Here is an 18,199-nt window from a genome sequence, read left to right as displayed (position 1 = left end):
TCAAATAGTCAATGATCACGTTTTTGTAAACAAATGCACTTGGTCACTTTCTCCTGTATGACTACGATATATTTACTATTTTTTATATTTTTTTACACGGTAGTGTAACTTTACAATACCGATTGTTTTCGATGACTAGACTATTACTATCAAACGTGTTTTAAGATATCATTTTAAATTTACTATATTACAGTACGAGTACAAAGATAGTCTTTCAACAAGGCGCTTCTAAGTACATATTGTAACAGACACTATTCGTTGAGTAACAGCAGAAAAATCATAACATATAAATAACAAAGATAAGGGTGTATATTAAATATCTAGTGGTTTAAGTGCTTATTGATAAAAAAATTAATTACACTCGTATTCTGTTTTAATTTTAAAAATATTTTTAAAAGTGAAGAAATTAAAAAAACTGAGGTGTAGTGCATAAAAATATAATAAATACTTATATTTCCAAAAATGAATTCTGAAGGAGTTCAAGAAAAGGTGTGTATGTATTTATATATCGTGGGTTTACTGGCAAAAAATGTAAACTCTAATTCCTAAACGCCCCCTCTTACCTATATTTATTAACCTATATACATACCCCTAAATATTTTTTTTTGTTCGTTAGTTTTAGTTTTTACCAGAAGATGAAAACATCTGTAAGCTTTCGAAACTAGTCGTATATATAAATAAAACTCATTAAGTGGTATATTCAAGTGTTTAATTTATTTTAAATAATCTAAAATTCCTGTTTGAATAATCCCTGTTATTTAAATCTTTTAGCCTGAATAAAATATCCGCTATTAAACATAAAATTGAATGTACTTTTAAAAATACATATTTATGATATTTAATACTGCTTAGTGTATCCTTGTGATAATGTGAAACGATAATTTATAATAATTACAATATAAACATTTAAACGTGACTTTTATATGAAAAAGAGCTTGTTCATAAATTGCACAAAAATAGCAAAATTCCAGGCTGTTATTTTTTTTATTTAAAAAAAGATTTAATCTTAAATTCAATGATAAGACACTATTTACAACATTTTGAGTGTGTCCAAATACTTGTTCACAAATCTGGATTATCTCCAATTATAAGAATTATTTATCATATTACTTTTTTTTATAATAATCCAGATTTTTTAACAAGTATTTGGACACACTCAAAATGTTTTTATTTTTTGAGACCTTAACATAGATGAAGAACATGAAAGTCTGGGCATTTACGGGGCTTAAGACCGTGATAGGCTGGTTTATATATATATATATATATATATATATATATATATATATATATATATATATATATATATATATATATATATATATATATATATATATATATATATATATATATATATATATATATATATATATATATACACTAAATATTTTGTACTAATCTTTATGTTTCTGTGCTTTACTATAATTAGCTTGTTTAATGTATATCTTTCAAGTGTTTTGTTTAACATATGTTGCTGTTGTTAACTAAAATAAAAAATAAAATAAAATAAAATAAAACTCCCAAAGACCTAATCTTTGAATTACTTGATATTTTTTCAGCGCGACGAGCTCACCGTTTCTAGAGACATTCTGCAGCCTCTGCCAATCGAAAACTGGCCGAAATTGAGGGATGTTTTTAAGAAAGACTGGCCAAAAGCAATTTACCCGTACTTCATATTACAAAATCATATTAACTGGGTAAAGAAAGATCCTAATCCCGGTATTTCGGTATTTTGCCCGCATGGGTCATGGCGTGAAGGCACAATGGTAGCAACCAATAAACTAAAGGTAAAAAAATATACATCGCTAACTCCTTACAAGAACGTCATAAATCCAAAATCATAAATTTTCAGTTGCGCATGTTTTCGTAATGCCCAGAAAATTTACTATACCCAGCAAAAAGGGCATATTTTTAACTTAATATTTACCCGCTACAGGGCAGAAAGTGTTGTATTTGCATTTTTAAGAATTATTTTTTAAATAAACTAGTTATTTTTCAAATTAAGAAAAAACCTTCAGGTTTTACCTAAAAAGATCTGTTGCAAAGTTAAAAGTTCAATAAGTGGCTTGATATTTATTTTTAATAAATTGTATTATATTTTTAAACTTTAAAAACGTTCAATAAATGATTAGTTAAATGATTTATTATATTTTCAGAACGAACTCACGGTTTATATGTACACAATGGAGACAGGGTGTCACGCACTGAAGGAGGCATTATGCAAGACGTCGATGATAGATTGGTCACTCGGTCCATTTATATATGCAGTTCACCAAGAGCAGTGGGAAGCGGTAAAATCTTCGCTGGTCTATCTTGGTCTGGGGACAAAGTCTCACTATGAGAGTGGATATTTCTGGATACCAAAAGAGAAAGCGCTCAATTTCGATATTGTGTAAGTAAGATATATAAGATCAAAATCAATTGGCATTATCAAGAATGTCGAATACTTGAAAAGTAGTCAGTAAGGGTACTGGTCAGGAGTCGAAATAATCGACGGGTATGTATGAGGAGGTTCTTGAATTTGTAAGAGGCAAAGAATGTTTGTAAAGACAAAGTGTTTTGGTATTATATTTTCTCTGCCAACCACTGGGAAAAAAAGCGTGATGGTTAGTTAGTTTGTAGAGAATTGTCCATCATGAGCTGCCGAAACAATCGATTCGTGCACAACTCGACAGTTTGAACGAAGCAATCCAGAAAGAACGACCAGAATTGGCCAACAAAAGGGGAGTTATTTTCCATTATGACAATGTGCGGCCACACACGTCGTTGATGACTCAGAACAAACTAATGAAACTTGGTAAGAAAGTTTTTATGTATTCACTGTATTACCCGGATTTGCATCTTCTGATTACCATTTGTTTTGGTCTTTGTAAAACTCTCTCGATGGCAAAAAAGTTGGCCGACCGAAGTGCCGCTGAAAATCACTTAGCCAGATTTTCGACGATTAACCATAAAGCTTCTACACCGATGAAATTATGAAGCGACCCAAAAAATGGCAAAAAAGCACAAATAATAACGGTAACATGTACCTACTTAATAATCGATTTTCGATATAGATTTTTTTTCCTAAAAAATGTACCAAAAACTGTGGAGACGTTTTACATGATATTATATTTTACAACATTTTAAGTGTGTCCAAATACTTGTTCACAAATCTGGATTATCTTCAATTATAGGAGTTATTTATCATATTATTTTTTGACATCTCATCAAAGATGAAGAAGAATATGGAAGTCTGGGCATTTACGGAGCTGACGACCGTCATAGGCTGGTTTCAGTGATAACTTTACACACGTGCAACATTCACCAATTCTACCCATTATTGACAACCACACTACATAAATTCTTGGAAGTTCTTTATATTATATATGAACAAATTTTGAAACATTGTTCTCGAATCACTAGAACTTCACTAGAGACAACTATTGGTGAGATGAAAAGATTCTTTTTTATTGAGCAGTAACTCTTTTATTACTATGTGAGGTCCGAATCCTGGATTATAATCACACACATGACTTATAATCAGACTTCCATATTCTTCTTCATCTTTGATGAGATGTCAAAAAATAATATGAAAATAACTCCTCCAATTGGAGATAATCCATATTTTGTGAAGTATTTGGACACACTCAAAATGTTGTAAAATTATATTTTACAGTTTACTCAGTTAGTGTCATCCATTATGTTTTTTCAGATGTCCCCCAGAGGTCTACATAGCACCACTTTCTGAAGAAAACATACCAATGATCAACGACATCTGGCCTCATCGTTACGATGGTTCTGACGAAATGCTGAGAAACCTCATTCAACACAATGGAGGTCTTGGTCTGTTCCAAAAAGAGGACAACTCTCTATCCAGTTGGATCATAAAAAACCAACTCCTGGGCCTCGGAGTCTTGCAGACCTTGGACCAGCACAAGAGGAAAGGGTATGCGAAGATCCTCGTCATGGCACTCTCCAAACAGATGGCCGAGGAAGGAGTGGATATCCACACTTGCATAGTCAGAAAGAACACAGTGTCGCAGACCCTTTTCAAAAGCTTGGGTTTTGAACAAGTTGACATCATCATGTTCGAGAAAGTCGAGGCTTTTGATCGGAAGGACTAATGATGAAATAATTTATCACCATTGCGGTTTTTGTGATAGCCTGGGAGGATAGAACACCATACCGTTTAGTCGTTGAATAAATACTTCGCATCATCTCGGCTGTCCAAATTTAAAACACAGTAAAGGACATTTTTTGTAGTAGGTTTTTTTTGCATTTTTGGACTAAGTAGAGTTTACTTAGTCCATAAATGCAAAAAAAAACCTACAACAAAAAAATGTCCCTTACTGTGTTTTAAATTTAGACAGCCGATCTACATCGATGCGTTTTCTTATATAATACATAATATGTATAAATACATGCATGATTACATAAGATATGGAATAACCCAAAACATGGTCATAACGTACACGGTGTTTTATTTTCTGATTCTTTTTTTCTAACCTTGCCTGTATATATGCATGTATGAGTATGTATTTTATTTATTGTTTCGGCATTAACTTTGTGGTAAGACATGTTACAATGATTAAAGAAAACACTTGTTTTTTACCACTTGAGTTTTATTATAGACTCCATGTTTCAGAAGTTAAACTTCCATCATTCAGTTCTGTATCATAATAATGTTATTATACAGACCTGAATGATGGAAGTTTAACTTCTGAAACATGTAGTCTATAATAAAACTCAAGTGGTAAAAAACAAGTGTTTTCTTTAATCATTATGAGTATGTATAATTAAGAAAGATTTGTTGAGATGGTTTGAACGTGTGCAACGAACGTATGAGGAAAGAACGATAAAACAAATTTATGAGGCGGCAGTAGTTGGAAATAGGAGCAGAGAAAGACCGAGGAAAACTTGGCATGATCAATCAAAAACTTGAGAGTGGTCAGATCTAGAGTCGTAACAAGTTGTGGAGATGTATGAATGTGGAAGAGGCAAAGATAGTTTGCTAACACAGAATGGTGTGGCGTTCTATTCTCTCTGCCTACCCATGTGGGGAAGTGCAATAATGTTCAACTAGTTAGTTAGTTTATGAGCATGAAATAATTATATACAAAAACCGTAAAAATAATGGTCAATTCAAATATGACTGTTGTCTCATGGGAATCGTGACTTCAAGTCATAGGCCTGTGGTTCGATCCTCACCCTATCATAATTTAATTATTTTTTTTTTATACTAGAATTTCGATGAATAAAAAGTGATATTTATTTTTTAAAAGTTTTCACTATGAATCATGATTAGATATGTTTAATTTTATTTTATATAGCAATACATATATTACAGCTAAAAGCAATAAAGATTATAATTGATTTGTTTGTTAACCTATGAATCAAATAAACTAGAACTAATATTATATGAAGCTACTTGACATTATATAACGACACAAGTCCGTAGTAATAATAAGTTATAATAACAGTGTGGAAATTATATTATTTACGATTTATCTAACACTTGAGTAAACTATGAAATGCAGGGACGGAGCAGTAATTCGTTTTATTCTTTAATTTTTTAATAACCTAACGTCCAAGTGACTCTAGTTTATCATGTCCCTACTCAGGCTTCAACTTCATGAGTTTCAAAGCTTATGCCTACTTGTGAGTGGATTTACTCTTTATGTTTAAAGTTACTATAATTTCATGTAATTAATGATTAAATTAATATTCAGAAATCCCGTTGATATTTGACCTTGAAATAAAAAATCCACATAAAAAGAGGTTCGGCCGATTTTAAAGTGATTTTTCTGTATTCAACCCTTACGCATTGAAAATTACCAACACATACATGGCTGTATACGAGAGCAGGAAGAGAGTTGCTGACTGATATCAATATCCGGAAGGTGTCCTATCTTGGGCATGTGCTGAGAGGAGACAAGTACGAGCTATTGCACCTATTAATAAAGGCAAAATAGAGGGTCGACGAGGTGTGGGCAGAAGACAGATCTCCTGGCTCAGGAAAATACGAGATAGGACGGGGATCAGGACCGTGGAGCCGCTGTTTAGAGCTGTCCAAGACAAGGGCAATTACTTTCAAGTGATAGTTGACGTCAACGGGACCTGACATGACACGAACAGAAGAAGAAGAAATTCAAATTTGAGATTGAACAATGAAAGAAAAATACTGGTCGTATGATTGAATAATGAAAGGAATTTAAAAAAATCTTACGTATTTTATTTCTTCAAAACTAAAAATTATTACTAAATGAATAGAAAATTCATTAAAAATGCGCAGTAATTATGTGGTCCTAAAAATTTTTATTTTTCATATATATTTTTATATATTTTTTTATATACACTTATAATAATAAAAATTAATGAAAACGTACAAAAAACAACCAATTAGTATTCTATTCACATCAACGTTAATGGAATCGCTTGTACTAAGTATAATTATGCTATGAACGTGAAACATCTTATTTAATATTTTTAAAATATTTTTTTATTTACACGTATAATAATGAAAATGAATAAAAACGTACAAAAAACAACCAATTAGTATTCTATTCACATCAACGTTAATGGAATCGCTTGTACTAAGTATAATTATGCTATGAACGTGAAACATCTTATTTAATATTTTAAAAATATTTTTTTATTCACACGTATAATAATGAAAATGAATAAAAACGTACAAAAAACAACCAATTACTCTTCTATTCAAATCAACGCAAGTGGAATCGCTTGTATTAAGTATAATTTTGCTTTGAACGTGAAATATATTACTAAGAATATTTTAAAATATTTTTTTAATTACAGGTATTATAATAAAAATGAATAAAAACGTAAAAAAAACAGCCTATTACTCTTCTATTGACATCAACGCTAATGGAATCGCTTGTATTAAGTATAAATAAGTATGCTTTGAACGTGAAATATATTATGAAAATGATTATTTAATTTGATTTTTTTTAATCAAATAGAGCATAGCAATACAAAAAGAAAATCGAAACAAAGTTTTAATAAAAAATTTAAGATTTTAAATATTACGAAAATCTAGGCGTTAATATCGCAAAGTAACTAAAATTAATACAACCCTGCGTCATTTTAAATTTTACGAAAATCTAGGCGTTAATATTGCAAAGTAACTAAAATGAATACAACCCTGCGTCATTTCGACATAGCTCTATTACAGGTCGTTTAGTGACCGGTCGAGTTACATCACAATAAGTAACTAACCTCATGTCGAGTTATCACTTATCATCGATTAAAGTCTCCGTGACGCGCTCGGAATGGATCCTCTGCACACGATCAGTGTGGACAACTTACAAAAATTGAACGAGACGCTAGATAAAGAGTTCCCGCGGAGTTTTATAGTGCAAAACTGGATACAAACGAGATTAAAATGGTCGAAATTAGTGCCAAATCATGAATTTTACATCTGCTGCCCTCTAGGAAACTTAGACGATGGACTAGTCACATTTGGAAAAACGGTAATCTATTCATCTTACTAGTATTTTGATCAATCAAAATAGATTTAAACGAAGAAATACCTTATGAAATAAAAAAGGACACTTGATTTAATTTTCGACAGTCTTTTCTTGTAAAAATACGCTAACGCCATCTGTCTTTCCGTATCTTATTTAAGGCCAATTTTCCATACAAGTTTGACGAGTTTTATATGATAATATATGGACTGGATATTATGTGTGTGCCATAGTGAAGAAGTTTGTCCGTTTCTCAAAAGATGTCACTAGAATTAACTAATTTCATATTTTATTTATTTATTATAAATAATAACTCTTGATTAATGAAGGATGAACATAAACTGAAAGCAGACGAAATGCGATCTCTCAGATGAATTTGAGATAAAACGATGTATGGTAGATGTTCGAATATGGAAAAGCATTATTTATAAAATTGAGAAAGGTCTGCTGAGATGGTTTGGGTATGTGAGTCGAATGATTATAGATTTTTTTTTAATCAAATGTACTTAGAAATAAGATCAGAGGAAGACCAAAGAAAACTTGTCATTATCAAGTATGTCAAATACGTGAAAGTGGTCAGGTTAGTAGTTGGAACAATCGGCGGGTATGTATGAGGAGATCCATGAATGTTGAAGTTGCAAATAATGTTTGCAAAGACAGAGTGGTGTATTCTATTCTTTCTGTCTACCCCTACGGTGAAGCGGTGTGATGGTCAGTTAGTTGAGTTCATGTTTTTTTTTTGTTTTTCCTCAAGGGTGGACGAGTTTACTACTTAACAGTATTCATATTCAATGAAGACCTCATCAATTTAGAGTCAGCTCTTCTCAACACCAAGAGGATCGACTGGTCAGAGAAGATGGTTTGTGGTTTACCAACAGGAAAGGAAAAATGGTTCACAAACATACTTGAAAAGCTAGGTTATGATGATCACCACGATACTCCAACACATTACTATAGACTGCCCAAGGATGTTCCACCAGGGTTCGAGATAAAGTAAGTACCTATTTTCTGTGAAATATGTTTCTTCTTCATCTTTGTTCTCATTACTGAGTGCCGTAACCATTCTGTCTTCTCCTTAAAATATTATGCATAGTCCTCCTCCACCTTTTTTAATACACCACCATATGCATCGCTTCAACGACTGTTGATCTTGTGCCTGCCTTGTTTTGGTCAGTCCATTTGTTAGAGAACTTCTTCTTCTTCAGCTACCTTTGACCCTTCTAATGACCATCAACTTTTCAAGGATATTATCGTATCTTCTGGCGATGCGTCTGAAAAACTGAAGGACTCGTTTCAAATAAATGGAAGAAAATCTGCTAAATAGATCTTTTAAGTTGGAATATCCTTCTTGTCCTTCTTGTAACTCCAGGGAATTAGGATCATACGTCTCCAACGCCACATCTCAAAAGCATCGTTGTTTGCCTTTCACGGGCTTTTAGAGTCTATGATTCTCCTCTTTATAGGAAAATTGGTCAAATACAAGTCCAGTCAAGTTTTTGTGACCTTGGAGATATTCTTATCCCTTCAAATTTTATCCAACCTGGTCATGGCATTCTCAGTCATCGCAATTCGTCGAAACTTCTCCATACTGTACAAAGCATGTGTTTGTCGATGATCTTCGATTCAGTTTTATTTTTGTTTATCTCTAATCCAAATCTTCTGCTTTCTTCCTCTTTTTTAGAGAATAAGAGCCATCTCGCACCCAGACCAGCAATCTGCGTCTGCGTCAACTGCATACGTCAAGTTGGATATGTTTCTACCCCAAATCTTATTCCCTCCAACCCATCCGTAGAGCGATCTCTTCATAGTTACTCTCCATAAATATTGAAAAGCATTGGAATGCTTATGGTTTAGTGGCATGTGTAAGAGGGATGTGTAATAATTTTTGGAAAAATTAACTTAAGTCATATTTTGATGTTTTCAGATGTCCTGACGATGTACATATAGCACCATTAAACCTGACCGATATACCAAAAATCAATTCTCTTTGGCAACACAAATTCGAAGGGTCCGAGAACCTACTATCAGAATGCATCAAAATCAATTATGGACTAGGAGTCTACTCCAACCAGAACGGTCGACTCCTCAGTTGGGTGATCAAGTATGAGTACAGCGACTTGGCCATTCTTCAAACGGAGGAGACGAGCAGGAGAAGAGGGTTCGCTAAGTTGGTGGTGAAGGCTATCTGCAAGAAGGTTGCAGCAGATGACGAAGATATCCTGGTTTTCATTGTACCAGGAAACACCGCTTCAGAGAGCATGTTCAAAGATCTTGGGTTTGAATACGCAGGGTCTTATAATTGGCTGGAATATAATCTTAAGATGTAATAAAGATGATTTATTATTAGATTAAAACCAATATTTTTAGCTTTTCCACTTTTTTATTTGACCAGCGACCGGGTTTCGTCGTTACCGACATCATCAGACTGGTGTCGGTAACGACGAAACCCGGTCGCTGGTCAAATAAAAAAGTGGAAAAGCTAAAAATATTGGTTTTAATCTAATAATAAATTAAAAATGCAATTCCATCACGAAGTGTCAGTGGATAATATAAATCTATTAATAAAGATGATTTTAATTTGTTTTTTTTATTTAAGTATTTTTTTTTCTTTTAATGATTTTATGGACCCAATATCTTCACCAATGCTTTCAGGGTTCCTTGTACTGTCTGTATATAGCCAGTCATTTATGGTAATATTAAATAGAGTGTAAAATCCATCACCATATTTTAATGCCCAGGTTGATAGTGACAGGTAAGGTAGTAGTAACCCTACTAGATGATCCAACTTCTCCACTCCCCGGACCTATCTCCAAACCCAAAGTCCTGAGTAGGAACACCAGACAGACTTAACCTATTCCAACGAACCTATCCAACATTTCTTTAACTTTAAGTTCTGTCGGATTAAGGGCTGTTTAGGGCAAAGCAAGACTCAGAAAGTTCAGACCATCGAGAGAGACAAACTAAAGTTCCTGAAGTTAGTATGAATGTTAGTACAGATTCCCTCATCCCTTCAATGGGAACGTGACACAGATATGAATTCAATTTGGTCCATCAAGACAACTTTGGCACTTAGGATACTCGACGATGTATGGTACATACTCTTCAACATCTTCCATTTTCAACCCAGTAATGGATAAAGTAGCTAAAGTTTAATGTAATCAGTAATTCACTACAAACGGGTAGCATAAATGATTGAGAATCACTCAAAATTATGATCTGATAACACAATCAAAGTAAATGAACTGGTATATAAGATCTGGTCGTTCAACAAGCCATTATGACCTATGAGATAAACAATTGATATGACATTATTAATTATAATTAGAGGTTTCGACCCATAAATTATATTGATAAGAAGCAAAATTTGCGAAATTATTTAAGCTCAGTTGACCGCAATATACCTTTAGACTAGTCTTTAAAAATACATGTTGAAAGTTTTATATAAATTTCACGCGATTTTTGAAAATGGTTAATGACGATCCATTGCACGCAATTGATTTGGATAAGGATTGGGAGGAATTGAAGAAAGTTTTGAAGAACGAATGGCCTCGGAGTATTCCAATTTATTGCTGGATAGAAACCAGGTTAATCTGGAAGAAGAAGGAGAGTACAGGAACCGATTTTTATGTCTGCTGTCCAGGAGGTGACGTCAGGAATGGGATCATTGCGTTTGGAGAACAGGTGAGGGTTATTTAATTTCTTCGAGGGATGTTTAGATGTGATTCGATGATATCTTAAAATGATCTAAATCAAGTGCTGGAAGATCAACAAAATTGAAACTTGCTCATAGAAGCGTGAAATTCAATGTACATTATTAAAATTGAACACTTGAATATACAACTTTAATGAGTTTTATTTATATATACGAGTAGTTTCGAAGACGACAGATGTTTTCATATTCTGCTACAAATTAAAATAATTGTTTTTTGTACCAGAATATGAAAACATCTGTCGTATTCGAAACCAGTCGTATGTATAAATAAAACTCATTAAAGTGGTTAATTCAAGTGTTTAATTTTAATAAAATAATCATGTTATTCCACAAAGTTAATGCCGAATCAATAAATAATATGAAATTCAACGCTCTTGAATTATTTAGTAAGACATTTTTCTCAAGTAAGGACTCCCATTTTTTTTAAGACTCCCTGTTTAAAATATTTGCTTTATTCACAAAATTTTTACCTTACCTTTCAATAACTGTTTTTTTTAACCATATAACTATTACGAAGAAAGACCTATTTTTTCAATGAAAAAACAGTGTTCTAGGAAAAAAATTAATGACGTAAAATGCTGGATTAATATTAAGTTGTGACTTAACGAATACTGGGCCTTAAATAGTTTTTATTTTCATTGCTTTACTGATAATACAGTAGGATTTGTAATATCAGTAAAGGTAGGTAATTGATATTTGTCCGATGTACGAATGAATTCATTTTTACTACTCTTAACACATGAATTTTCTTTAATATTGATCGTTTTTTTTTCAAGATTTCGCACAATTTTTAAATGTACTTGTTACTCAAACCTATTTTTAAATTTTTTTGTTTTAAAATTATTACATGATTTTCCAAATATTTTTCTTTTCTGCAATTAATGAAATTAACATAACACGTTGTATTATTTATTTATTTCTTCAGTAAATATTAAACCTGATCTTTTTATAGAACAAAACAAATTTACTGTAAAAAATGGTAAATTTAAAATAAAAATAAATTTCAAAATATTGTCAAATGTCAGAAAAAACGAAATGTTTTTTTAATTTTAAATTTTTTCAAAAATTTATTTTCAAGGGAAAATAACAAATACATTTAGACATATAGAAAGTACAGGTTAGAGAAAAAATGAACAATGTCTCATTGAATAAATGATTCAGAAACAATTTTCCACTAAAAGCACAAAAAGAATTATAATAATCAGAAAAAAAATAGAAATTGTTAAGTATATATAGATAGGTTAGAATAAGTAGAATAATAAGTAGTGATTAGTAAATTAGAAAAGTTTTTTTATATGAAATAATAGTAGTATTGAAGATATCAGCATGGCTGCACCCATGTTTTTTATAGAAATTGCAAGCCCTAAAGATAAAGCTGTTTTTCAGACAATTAGTCCTGGGGGTGGTCAAATAGAAGGTGATCTGTAATCTTGTTCTGTTGGGAACAATATAGCCTAGAGAGATGGTTAATTCGGGACAATCTACAATATTATTTACAATTTTAAATAGTAACAGTTGGTCATGAATCAGAAATGCAGTATGGAAAAACCCTGAGATGAAGATCGGCAGCAAGATCAAGATATACAAAACTTGTGTCCGACCCATCATGACGTATGGAATCGAAAGTAGAGCAGACACCACTGCCACAAAAAACACGCTTAGAGTGTCAGAAATTAAGACTCTGAGAAGCATAACAGGCAAGAGTCTTCGAGATAGACTGAGAAATGCCAAGATCAGGGAAATATGCGAGATCGAAGATGTCGTTAGGTGGGGAAGGCAACGAGGTATGCGCATGTGAGGAGAATGGAACCATCCAGACTCCCCCACATCGCATTGTACGGCCAACCCCATGGTAGACGACTCCCGGGCAGACCACCAAAGAGATGGGCCGATAGCTGGGAATCGATGTCGCAGGAGGCTAATCCCTCCTAAAAACAGGCCGTAAGGCCTACAATAAGAAGAAGAAGAAGAAGATTGAAGATATCAGCATGGCTGCACACATGTTTTTTATAGAAATTGCAAGCCCTAAAGATAAAGCTGTTTTTCAGACAATTAGTCCTGGGGGTGGTCAAATAGAAGATGGTCCGTAATCTTGTTCTGTTGGGACTAGAGAGATGGTTAATTCGGGACAATCTACAATATTATTTACAATTTTAAATAGTAACAGTTAGTCAGCAACAAGCCTTCTACATTCAAGTGATTGGGGTGACCATGAGCTGTAATGAAATTTTAATTTAAAGTGTTTTTTTTTTATTTAACCTGAACTCTTTCTATTTTATGAATTTAGGTTTTATAAAGTGGATTCCAAACAGGAAGTTTTTCATTTTTAATATTGATGCACAGAATTTGTAAATTAATTTTTAAATTACTCATATTTTTAAAACTTTTTTTAAGGGCATTAGTTCGTATTACCTTACCATATTTACGTTCAACTCTAAAACTGAAATATTGAGGGATGCTCTTCTAAATACAAAGAAAATTAAATGGAGCAATCGATTCTCTTGTGGAGTGCCCGTTGATCACGCAGAATGGTTCAAGAACATTATCAGAACTTTGGGATATAAAGTTAAAAAGGATTTGGCGACTCATTACTATGAACTGCCAAAAGAAAATGCCAGACTGTACGGTGAAAAGTGAGTAAAAAAATCATAGAAAATACTATTAAATTAGCAACAAAAAAATGCAGAATGGTTAGAGATAATTTTCATTTTTTAAAGTCACCAGAGACTTGGCGACTCATTACTACAAAAAGCAAATGCTAGATTGTAAGATGAAAGGTGAATAAAAAGATGATTTCGTGTATTTGGGTAGTGTGTTTTCTAGGGATGGAAAGGTTGATAAAGACATAGAAAGGAGAGTGAATGCTGGGAACAAAGTGAATGGTGCACTGAAATCAGTTATAGCAAAAAAAAACCTATCAGCGGAAGCTAAACTGGCAGTGCACAACGGAGTCCTGGTTCCAACTCTATTGTATGGAAGTGAAACATGGAGTTGGCAAAAGAAGGATGAAAGTAGACTGAATGCAGTCGAAATGCGATCTCTCAGAAGAATGTGCGACAAAACGATGTATGATAGATGTGCGAATAGTGAAATAAGGAAGGAATGTAAAGCTGAGATAAGCATTATCGATAAAATTAAGAAAGGTGTGTTGAGATGGTTTGGACATGTGGAACAAATGAGTGAGGAAAGAACGGTAAAACAAATTTATGAGGCGAATGTTAGTGGGAAAAGAAGCAGAGAAAGACCGAGAAAAACATGGCACGATCAGGTATGCCAAATACTTGAAAGTGGTCAGGTTAGGAGTCGTAACAATCGGCGGGTATGTATGAGGAGATGCATGAACGTGGAAGAGGCGAAGAATGTTTGCAAGGACAGAGTGGTGTGGAGCTCTATTAGCTCTAACCCCTGCGGGGAAGCGGCGTGATGGTTAGTTAGTTAGTTAGTTAGTTCAGAAAAAATATATGTAAAATGAACTTAGGTTATATAAAAACTTTAGGTTATCAAGTTTAAAAATACTTAGCAATTCATTACCGTCAAATGTTAAATCGTCCAATTAAAAGTAAGTCAAAAATCATAAAAAATAATTAAAAAAAACGCACAAAAAAGTTTTTTCGCCTATTTTTAGAAACATGGGTCTTGAGAGCTGTTAAATTACAAAATAATAATATGAGATTAACTGCATGAGGATAGAAAAGAATGAAGGTCACCCTTATATAATTTTAAATGGACTTTTTTTTTAAAACCTCAAATTTAAGCGACGTTTGTTAATTTTCTTCTTCCTCGTTTAGCTTGTATCCGCACCAAATAGTGCTGCATCTCATCGACGCAGTTTAAAATTGATCTATATCTACACGATGGCAAGGTGATCAGTCCTGCCTTCTTAGTACTAGTACAGTAAATATAATTCATTCTTCTTCTTCAAATCCTCATCCGCACCCAAAGGTGCATTGGGCACTGCATCATATAAATGCAGTATTAGCTTGATCATGACCGCATGAAGGAAAGGTGATCAGCCCTCCGCTTCAGGTACCAGTCCGGGAAAATATTGAATAAATATTAGAGTGAAAAAATCACTTATATTTGATTAACCTCTCCTGGGAATCAAACCCGGTACCTCCATACGGCTGCCGAGCGTGCTGACCATTACACTATGGAGGCTGACATATAATACATATTATTGAATATAATACATATAAATTCAATTTATTTATTTCTTTTAATATATACATTACAAACTATGTATACTTTTTTTATCGTATACATTAAAATACATCAAAATAAAATATATGCAAGAACTATTGCTAAAGGTGCAGAAGAATCCCGCTTCGGAAAACTCCTTCAGGCACATGGAACAGATCAATAGCCAATGATATATTGTTCAACATAATATTATCCTTTCTAGTTTACCAGATGACACCTACATCGCGCCACTGAAAGAGGAACATGTCCCGACAATTAACGCAGTGTGGCCACTTCGCTTCGAAGGATCCATTCAACACCTCAAGGACATCGTAAGACTCAACAACTCGGTGGGCCTCTTCTCTGCCGCCGATCACAGCCTGCGCTCCTGGGCTATGAAATACGAGTATGGTGACATCGGGGTGCTCCAAACCCATGAAGCGTGGAAGAGGCGAGGCTTTGCATCGGTCGTCACTAAAGCACTGGCAAAAGTAGTAGCGGATGAAGGCCAAAATGTGTACGCATATGTGGTCGTAGGAAATACACCATCAGAAAACCTTTTTGGTCAAATAGGATTTGAATTTGTAGGGTCTTATAATTTCATAGATTATGAAAATATATAAAGCGTATTTTATTATTTTTTGGTTTCTACACGTCTCTTCCTCGACTTTTTTCTTGAACTTGCTTAATTCGCTTTCACATTTTATTATTTCTTGGTTTCTGTACCTCTATTCCTTGACTTTTTTCTTGATATTGCTTCCTTTGCTTTCATATTTCATTCTTTCTTGGTTTCTGTACCTCTATTTCTCGACTTCTTTCTTGATATTGTTTCATTTGCTGTCATATTTCATTCTTTCATGCTTTCTGTACCTCGATTCCTCGACTTCTTTCTTGATATTGCTTCATTTGCTATCATATTTCATTCTTTCTTGGTTTCTGTACCTCTATTCCTCGACTTCTTTCTGGATATTGCTTCATTTACTTTCACATTTCATTCTTTCTTGGTTTCTGTACTTCTATTCCTCGACTTCTTTCTTGATCCTGCTTCATTTGCCTTCCTTTTTTTTCATCAATTTATCTGGGTTTTTTTCTCTGGACTGCAAGAATGACAGACATTTCCATCTTGAAAGATCTGAATACAGATGATAGACTTTCATCCATCTCTTTGAAACGATTCCTTCAGTTTTTTGGATATTTCGCCGGAAGAAACGATGACAGCCTTGAAATTTTAATGGTCATGGGGAGTAAAAGGTAATTGAATAAATAAAGCTTGAAATAACTCACCAGTTGTCATTTGGAGTTTAACATTTAAGAGTTTTTTAATCATATTTTCATATGGTGTATGGAGTGCGTGGAAGTTTTTGGTAAGGGAAGATTAATGAACTATGAGTATTTCAATGTTTTAGAATTTAGTACATAAACCCTGATGATGACAAGGTTGTTGTCGAAACCGGTTGGATAAAGTGTATCAATAAAAAGTGGTTAATATAAAGTTGTTTTATCTTATAAAGTTTATAAAATGTGCCACACAGTATCTGCGAAAAACATTCAAGAAAATAAAGCTTGATTTATTTATCAAAATAGGATTACCAAAAGCAAGCGCGTCGATGTCAAATAGCAACGTCACTTCACGACGAGTGTCCGAAGACAATAAATAAAATTTAGTTAGTGTTTTGAATTTTTATATCTAAATACAGTGTTCATATTTAAAATTAAAGTATTTAGATTTATTTTAAAGCTGTAAATGTAAATTTTTATATAACGGATATACTCTACCCCAAATTAGTCCGCTATATCAAAGTTTTACTGTAATCAAACATACCACCTGGTTAAATTATGCATTTTTCTTTCAAATTCTATTGCTACCAGTTTTTGTTTTTAAAATCTTATTAATATTATTCCAATTAGTCGAATTTTTTATTACTTATTTTAAAATTCTTTCACGAACAAAACACCAGCCGGAATAGAAAAACATTTTATTGTATTGTTCAGAGTTCGTGTGGCGACATTAATTTCATCTCGGTTGGTTCAAGCACATATGTAAAATATAATGTTACTTAATTATGCTATTGTCTAAATTCAGAAGGAATTTTAAAAATACCTTAATGAGGTGGTTTCAACGCATATCACAATATTTTATGGTTTTTTATTGAGTTTGTTATTTTTAATCGAGGCGTGTTTAAAGTACACACAAACATTTGTATATTTATATATATATATATATATATATATATATATATATATATATATATATATATATATATATATATATATATATATATATATATATATATATATATATATATATATATATATATATATATATATATATATATATATATATATATATATATATATATATATATATATATATATATATATATATATATATATATATATATATATATATATATATATATATATATATATATATGTGCATAGTGCATTGCTTCATATGAACACAGTGTTATCTTCAGTGCCCTCCGATGTCTAATAATATATGAGTGATTTAAAAAAATCGGAGAAAAAAACAACTCTGTGAATAAAAGTGAAAATAATGGCTTTATCTGTATTTAAAGCATCAGTAATTAAGAATAATCGATGACCGGTGCTAGCTGCTAGAACGATAAGCCAATATGTTGGCCAGGTGACCAGTAAACAACAAGGCAATCCAGTTCTTTATCGATTCACCCAAAACCAAATGACATTTTAATTAATTGATTTTCCGCGTATCAATAAAAAACGGTCTTATCTGAATCCATAAAGAATCCCTTATGTCGGAGGACGTGTTACATCATTGTATGCAAATATGTTAGCTGTTAACACGATTAGGTACTTTGCATGT

At 32.6% G+C, this 18,199-nt stretch overlaps 3 protein-coding genes across 3 annotated transcripts; all 3 read left to right on the top strand.

The window, feature by feature from the left end:
- Positions 1-217: 217 nt before the first annotated feature.
- Positions 218-4,222, top strand: LOC148300305 (glycine N-acyltransferase-like protein 3). Its single transcript, XM_088274985.1, has 4 exons — positions 218-489; positions 1,557-1,784; positions 2,154-2,389; positions 3,692-4,222. The coding sequence occupies exons 1-4, from the start codon at positions 463-465 to the stop codon at positions 4,101-4,103; spliced, it is 903 nt and encodes a 300-aa protein (XP_088131111.1). The 5' UTR covers positions 218-462; the 3' UTR covers positions 4,104-4,222.
- A 2,909-nt stretch (positions 4,223-7,131) lies between these two features.
- LOC148300304 (uncharacterized) lies at positions 7,132-9,807 on the top strand. Its single transcript, XM_088274984.1, has 3 exons — positions 7,132-7,469; positions 8,218-8,456; positions 9,388-9,807. Exons 1-3 carry the CDS (start codon positions 7,269-7,271, stop codon positions 9,788-9,790), a joined length of 843 nt encoding a protein of 280 aa, XP_088131110.1. The 5' UTR covers positions 7,132-7,268; the 3' UTR covers positions 9,791-9,807.
- A 1,040-nt stretch (positions 9,808-10,847) lies between these two features.
- Positions 10,848-17,091, top strand: LOC148300303 (uncharacterized). The gene is made up of 4 exons (XM_088274983.1): positions 10,848-11,144; positions 13,570-13,808; positions 15,578-16,622; positions 16,917-17,091. The coding sequence occupies exons 1-3, from the start codon at positions 10,929-10,931 to the stop codon at positions 15,975-15,977; spliced, it is 855 nt and encodes a 284-aa protein (XP_088131109.1). The 5' UTR covers positions 10,848-10,928; the 3' UTR covers positions 15,978-16,622; positions 16,917-17,091.
- The last annotated feature ends 1,108 nt before the right edge of the window (positions 17,092-18,199 follow it).

The sequence above is a fragment of the Brachycentrus maculatus genome, unplaced genomic scaffold (assembly GCF_059751285.1).
Source record: "Brachycentrus maculatus isolate JH-2025_06_01 unplaced genomic scaffold, ASM5975128v1 h1tg000753l, whole genome shotgun sequence".
Lineage (NCBI taxonomy): Eukaryota > Metazoa > Arthropoda > Insecta > Trichoptera > Brachycentridae > Brachycentrus > Brachycentrus maculatus.
This window is presented reverse-complemented; position numbering and strand designations above follow the sequence as displayed.

What these genes read in the sequence shown, in the direction of transcription:
- LOC148300305 (XM_088274985.1), top strand. Translation starts at nt 463, where the DNA reads ATGAATTCTGAAGGAGTTCAAGAAAAG. An exon ending in CTGAAGGAGTTCAAGAAAAG is followed by an intron (nt 490 to 1,556) that starts GTGTGTATGTAT and finishes ATATTTTTTCAG; the next exon opens with CGCGACGAGCTCACCGTTTC. An exon ending in GCGCTCAATTTCGATATTGT is followed by an intron (nt 2,390 to 3,691) that starts GTAAGTAAGATA and finishes ATGTTTTTTCAG; the next exon opens with ATGTCCCCCAGAGGTCTACA.
- LOC148300304 (XM_088274984.1), top strand. Translation starts at nt 7,269, where the DNA reads ATGGATCCTCTGCACACGATCAGTGTGGACAACTTACAAAAATTGAAC. An exon ending in TAGTCACATTTGGAAAAACG is followed by an intron (nt 7,470 to 8,217) that starts GTAATCTATTCA and finishes TTTTTCCTCAAG; the next exon opens with GGTGGACGAGTTTACTACTT. An exon ending in CCACCAGGGTTCGAGATAAA is followed by an intron (nt 8,457 to 9,387) that starts GTAAGTACCTAT and finishes TGATGTTTTCAG; the next exon opens with ATGTCCTGACGATGTACATA.
- LOC148300303 (XM_088274983.1), top strand. Translation starts at nt 10,929, where the DNA reads ATGGTTAATGACGATCCATTGCACGCAATTGATTTGGATAAGGATTGG. An exon ending in TCATTGCGTTTGGAGAACAG is followed by an intron (nt 11,145 to 13,569) that starts GTGAGGGTTATT and finishes ACTTTTTTTAAG; the next exon opens with GGCATTAGTTCGTATTACCT. An exon ending in GCCAGACTGTACGGTGAAAA is followed by an intron (nt 13,809 to 15,577) that starts GTGAGTAAAAAA and finishes TATCCTTTCTAG; the next exon opens with TTTACCAGATGACACCTACA.